This window comes from Diadema antillarum, unplaced genomic scaffold (assembly GCF_040938485.1).
Source record: "Diadema antillarum isolate AM-2024a unplaced genomic scaffold, OU_Dant_1.0 seq00000030_RagTag, whole genome shotgun sequence".
In the NCBI taxonomy this organism is placed as follows: Eukaryota; Metazoa; Echinodermata; class Echinoidea; order Diadematoida; family Diadematidae; genus Diadema; species Diadema antillarum.
The window spans coordinates 833,275-839,912 of NW_027271146.1; the positions used below are offsets into that span (position 1 = coordinate 833,275).

A 6,638-nucleotide genomic window follows, 5' to 3' on the forward strand; every position below is an offset into this window, starting at 1 on the left:
GCACTGAAGAACTAGCGCTTTACACAGTCTGCTATAGAAACTGTCATTGACTTTGAAAACAAACCATGATTATTCTCTGACCTGCAGCACATCTGTAAGATGTGCATCATTTGATGCAGCCAAGTTTGGTGCTCCTGCTGTAACAATCGGATGCTAGTCTCTCTTTGCTTCAGGAGGCACTGACACAACCAGGTCTGGAAGGCAAGAAAATTAGTAGAGAATGAGACATTACCTTGTCAAGGAATTATTTCTTCACTTTCAGGTAGGTAAAACAAAGAAAAAGGTCAGAGAAAATGTGAATGAATCACATTCAAAGAACAGAATGAAGATATTCATTTTGATGAGAAAATCATATGGTGTCTTTTATCGCAAACACAGTTTCAACTTCAATACTTGAGAATGAAGTAACATATAAAATCAAACAAATGTCTAATTCTGCTTGTCTAAAGTCAAAGTTACACTTTACAATTATGACATTTATTGTTTACAAAGGAGGCACAATACTGAAATATTTTTATTAGGTGGCTTGGACAACTGATCTATAATATCTCCTAAAAATTCTCTAATGTGGATATGAGTCACATGAATGAAAGATGTTTGAGGTAGCAAGCTGGAGATCCCACATAACTCTTCCACTTTGGTTTGAATGACAGCCTAAATTGATATACTGGCATGAAGAACGAATGAATCTTGTGCCCCTACCAATCTCTGCATATCTTCTGTGGAGTTGTAGAAGTGAATCAATAATCTCTGCAGACTGGACATTGTCTGGACATCGACCAGCTCTCTGGCCGCAGCTGCAACTCTCTCATCCCACTCCCGTCGGTGGCTTCTCTTTAGCTTGTGTCTACAGAGGGAGCCACGCACAAATGACTGTATCTTTGTGGCACTTCTCAGGCGGTTTCTTTCTGCCTGCAAATAAACAAACAAAAATGCAACCAAAAAAAAAACTAATCATACATGCTGTATTTCCCTTTTGATACATCATAGATCAAAATAGCATTGCATTGTTATATCATGTTCCAAATTGCTCTGTTGAGTCAGCTGTATTTTTTCAGTCAATCATAACTGAACAGAATTCAGTCCATCAAAAATGCAAGTAATGACTTCAAACTTTCAATACAGTGTACTGGTACAAGGTATTTTATAAATAAAACAAACAAACAAACACACACATAAAACAAACAAACAGTAAAGTCACTGTTTTCTGGACTACATGAATGTTTTACCCCCCAATATAGGATCTTTTGACAATACACTTCATAAAATAAATGAAAATATGCCACTAAAAAAAACCCCACACAAAATGACTGTCCACAGAAAGTAGAGATCATGCATTTATACTGTAAATGCTTCAGCAAATGATTGCACAGATGACACAAGGGCATAAGCCAATAATAAAAATCAATATACCACTTTTAATTACCATAATCTAGGCAATATCTGTATTGAAAGCACTTTTATATGATACCTTTTATTGCACAACTTACTTCTCTCTTCCGTCTCTCTTCTTGATTTCTTTGTAACAGAGATGCAGTCGCTTCCTATTGGGGGAAAACACACACAACAATGCAATATGTATGTCACTCATACAGCTTTCAACACAGGAAGATCAGATCCATCATCTGAATGTAATTCTAACTTGCATAATTTCAAAGCACAAAGGAATTCATATGATATACTTCACTGAGGAGCACATGGGGGGGGGGGGGGGGGCCATGGGGAGGGCACGTGCCCCCCAATCCACTGGTAAAAAAAAACCAAAAAACTTTAATACCAAAATGGTAATTCAAGAATTAGTAAACTGCTTTTGAAATCGACATGAAAGGGTGATCAAGAAATAAGATATTTTTCTAAGATTTCTTTTAACCATAATTAAAGAGGTATATAGTGTGAAACATTGTTCAAAAGATTGTGATTCAGCGTGATTCCTGGTTGGTATTCTGAATATAAGCAGGATATGCGCAGTGTAATGAGAACATCCGAACGGCAAAAAGAGTCGCTGCAATGTTGCGTAATGTGATGTAGAATATACACCTTTGTGACCTTACGCTTCGTTATATCAAAGCTAGATCATTTATTTTGCAGTGTTGCTTTACATACTAGTCTATATTAAAATGCCTTGCATTGCCAATGATAAGACTTGACCTGGGCTATTTCCTAATTTTTCAATGAATATAAAACACACACACAAACACAATCGATTAGGGGATGCTCTAAAGTGCAGATTTTGGACATCCTTCCCTGCTTGGTCACTTCGACGCCCCCTTGCTGGTCATACCTCCCCCAATCATGAACATAAACCGACACCCTTGACTACCATTGGCGGATCCGGGGGGTGGGGGGAGGTGCACCGGGCACCCCCCCCCCCCCTTAATTTCCAAAGCGAAAAATTTAGCTACGAACGGCAGTTTGAGGACTGTAAAATGTCACAATTTTCAAGCTCGCTCGCTTCGCTTGCTCGCATTTAATCTTTATGCCATTCTCCCGATGTTGCTACCAGTAATTGCGAGCAGCTGCGCCCCGTGAACCCCCCTCCCCATAATATCCAAAGCGAAAATACATAGCTACAAACGGCAGTTCTTGGACTGTAAAATGTCAAAATTTTCACGCTCACTCGATTCGCTTGCTCATATTTAATCGTTATGCCATTCTCCTGATGTTGCTGTCAGTAATTGCCAGCATTTGCGCCCGATGTGCCCCCACCTCCTTAATTTCCAAAGCGAAAAAATATAGCTACAAACGGCAGATTTTGGACTGTAAAATGTCAAAATTTTCAAGCTCGCTCGCTCCGCTCGCTCGCATTTAATCATTACGCCATTCTCCTGATGTTACTGCAAGTATCAATGCTAGGCAGCAAACTTTGCACACCCTGCTCAGCAACAGGCATGCACCATGTCATGACGATATAAGATAAAAGCTTCCCAAATATAAGAAAATCTCTAGATGTGGTGCAAGGAAAAGCATTATGTATATTAAAGGTATCATGTAGTTTATCAATTTACTTTGCCAAGTGTATGGAAATAATACATTGTACACATTTTAAGGGGTACAACTGTAATTTAAGACAAACACTTCATAATATTGAATTACCTATTAAACCAAAAGCAAAGTAAAGATGTGTATCACATTATAAAGTAAAATCATAGAATAATATAAATGACGAGATGATAAATAGGAGAGAGTTTTGAAGACAGACCTAGATAATGATGGTGACTTGGCAACTACCCTGAAGGGATTACTGTTGACAGAGGTAGGTATTTTTAACAGTTCATGGATAAAATAGTGGACAAGGGTAGACAAAACACAGCTTCTGGAGGTTGTACTGTATTCTGGCTTGGTGTGAGCAAGGTTTCATTCAGCAGAAAGCTACCATCAGACTACTGCAGGCACTTCCTGCATGGCAGCATGACACTGAAAATGTCCCGTAGGACTAGCTGATAGCAGTGATTTGACAGGGGCTAACCTTTTTGCTGGCTCCTCTCAATGACACCACCGGTCTCCTCCGAAAGTCACCATCAAAACTATACATGATGGCTCCTCCTCTGTGGCTGCTGGAACGATGAAGTCTCTACACTGTTTAGGCCTACAAGTAAAAATTAAAATTAACGATATTTCAAAACTTTGAATCTAGGTATTTCTACATAACAATCACATCCTGAAACACGATGTCACATACAATTTTCTCTCTTCATATGACAAATTATGTACAAAATGCTGAAAATATTGAGAAGGTATAACTTGTTGCTCTTGCTGTACATTTGTTTATTAAATGCACATGATGGTTAAGGCACACAAATGAAAGCATGTAGGATCTAGACTGTAGGGTCTACCTTTTCAGCAACTCAATGATCTTGTAAAGATTTGAATCACTAAAAAACCTGCACCAAATCCAGCAAAGTTTGACCTCCTGTGACGAAATTCGACAGCACGCAAGAGCATAGGAGGAACTACAATTGTACCAGGTATAGTTGGGTGCCCAACACCTCGACACCCTAATGTTTCTTCTATCAACAGATATTTGAAATATCTCACAATTTGCCTGAAATTTTACTCACATGTAAAGAAAATACTCTGAATTCACAAGAGCGCATTAAAAATGTGATTTGCGATACACGCTAAAAAGGTAACTCAGGCTTCGAACATGTGGGTTAATATCTTAAACTGTAACACACTCAGTTGTGCTGTAGTTTTGAAACCAACACCCCTACCCTCTATTGACAATACGTGTGAAATGCATGTAATGCTTTTCCAATGAATGTGCATCCATAATGTACGGTGTCATTGTTTTGCTGTTGATCTTGTTTATTATCGGGTTTTTCAGTATTTCGGCATCATCAAATCTCGAGTGAAGAATGCAAAACCATTGCGGGTAGTCTCATGCGCGAAAGCTTGTTCATTACGTGCAATGCTATAAATAGATGGGTGTCCGTTTCAATGTACTGTGTACAGTGTCAATGTGTTAGACACCTACTTTACATGCAGCTGGCGATCAAACTTTGGATGGAGCTATGGTCAAGTTATGGGCGGCTTGCTATAAATTGAATTGTCAATGACAAGTATGTGTGATTTCAGGAATGATTGCATTGATTAGTTGCAGGTCAAATTCTTTGGGTTACACCTGTCCTGTCATTCATTTAGGACATGCATGAGCGGTGAGCAGTATCAAGTATTGCCAGTAATATTTAATTAAAATGACACTAGTATGGCTAATCTAATTCAACATCTAAGCACTTGCCTCCCCATGGATGCAAACTGATAAACGCTATAGTCAATAGACCCCACTACAGAGTACGCCCTAAAGTTACATTAATTGTAGATCTCTATTTAGATCAGCAAACCCAAAAAAGATCAGAGTGAACATGACAAAGGCACCTCTCCTGAAGAAATTTAAAATTTACCAATGTTATGTAAACAGATGTAGCCTCTAACTCATAAATTTAATTTGTAAAGTTAGCTGTAGCTGAGTGAACCTTTTAAAACTTTACTGATCATGTTGACTGGCAAGTCTATCTAATTCCGCAAAAAAATTCTCATTTATAATAATGACATTTGCTGGGTCAGTTTTTAAAACTGACCCAGCAAATGTCATTTATTATAAATGAGAAGTTTTTCGCGGAATTAGACAGACTTGTCGGTCAACTGATCATGCTGATCGACTCATACTTAAAAGTCAACTTGATGTGAAAATGTCCTTATCCTATATGTTTCGTTTCGTACTAACATTTTGCCCAACATTAAGTCCGTATTTATGGACACCATTCATTGGGCGCAAGTGTTACTGTTCCATTAACATTATGGTTTTAGCCAGTTTTACCAGTGATTTACGGCGTCATTATTTACACAGTTCGTAGACGATCGGCAGCCAGCGAGCGAGGAGGAAAATGGTATTACATACCTACCTACACACACCGCCCTACAGCAGACAGGCTGGCTAGGCTACGCTGTATCCTTTCTTTGCTAACGACAGACTCAGTCAGAACTGAACTTCCCAGGCAGGTGGGGAATACCGAATCAACTCGTCCTCTTTCATACAATTAATATCAGCTTTCGAATCTTGAATCCCACACAGCAGACTCAAATCACTTCCCAAGCGAACATTCTGGACCAACCACAATCATGATTCGGGGATTTTCTTTTGTCAGCAACAGCAACCGGTGCGGTGTTGTATGCGATGTGGGTACGGCCACGGGTACGGTACGGTAATACTACCTACTCCTCGGATACACCGTGCCGCACACCGGATAACGTAACAACACCCAGCCAGCCAGATGCTCGACCTCTGTGTTATGGTCAAATGTGAACTTTGACCCCTTTCATACAGATCATAGTCTTCAACATTCCATACCTGATGACAACCGCGAAACTACAGCTGACAGTTTTTAATATGATCATAGGTTCAGAACAGACTGTAATTATCATTAGGATTACTATTAAAACTGTAATGTACCATAGACACTTCAGTTTGCCAGCCAAACAGTAAGAATTACACCAAAAAGTGGATACTTCACTAGGATAAAAAAAAAAAATGAAAATGCTGGATAAAAACACTGGGGAAAAGTTTCACTTCATTTTGAGTATTTGGGTTCATGGAGTGCTTGTCCCTCATCATCATCACCCTATATAGGATTACGATCACTCGCATATACATTATATACAAACAGGGGAGGATCAAGGACTTTCGTTTTAAAAAAAAATTCTTTTTGGTGCCACTTCCGGGTTCAATCAGCTGATAAGCAAAAAAAAAACAAAAAAATGCTCCTGTGTAATTTTTGTTTGTTTGTTTCTGTTGCCACTTCCTGGTTTTCATTGGCTAACAAGCAAAAAAAATAAATAAATAAATAAATAAAATAAAAAAGGAGAGAGAGAAGGGGGGCGAGAATCTGGTGCCCCCCCCCCCCCCCACCCCATCCGCCACTGACAAATATAAAACATCTGCAACTGAAGGAGTAGCACAGGAGTTCACCTTTAAGATGGGTCAGGCCTATCACTGAATTATATCGTCATGGTGAAGTGAAACAAAAATATTCTACAAATTGTATAGCATATCAAGAAACTTTGCTTCCTCTTCTGTTGGATCTATGCAAATGAAGAAAGCCAACAAGTGATTTGTATCATTTCTTTGAAGTATCTTATTG

At 38.9% G+C, this 6,638-nt stretch overlaps 1 protein-coding gene across 1 annotated transcript in view; it reads right to left on the reverse strand.

The window, feature by feature from the left end:
* Window positions 1-5,661, reverse strand: part of LOC139725290 (ubiquitin-protein ligase E3C-like) — a 32,750-nt gene extending 27,089 nt beyond the window's left edge. Inside the window, exons 1-5 of the mRNA XM_071636379.1 lie at window positions 5,399-5,661; window positions 3,467-3,586; window positions 1,491-1,544; window positions 703-912; window positions 82-194 (exon numbers count right to left, since the gene is read on the reverse strand). Of these exons, the coding sequence (XP_071492480.1) occupies window positions 82-194; window positions 703-912; window positions 1,491-1,544; window positions 3,467-3,532 (443 nt within the window). The 5' untranslated portion in view covers window positions 3,533-3,586; window positions 5,399-5,661. The remainder of the gene's footprint in view (window positions 1-81; window positions 195-702; window positions 913-1,490; window positions 1,545-3,466; window positions 3,587-5,398) is intronic.
* Between the last annotated feature and the right edge of the window lie 977 nt (window positions 5,662-6,638).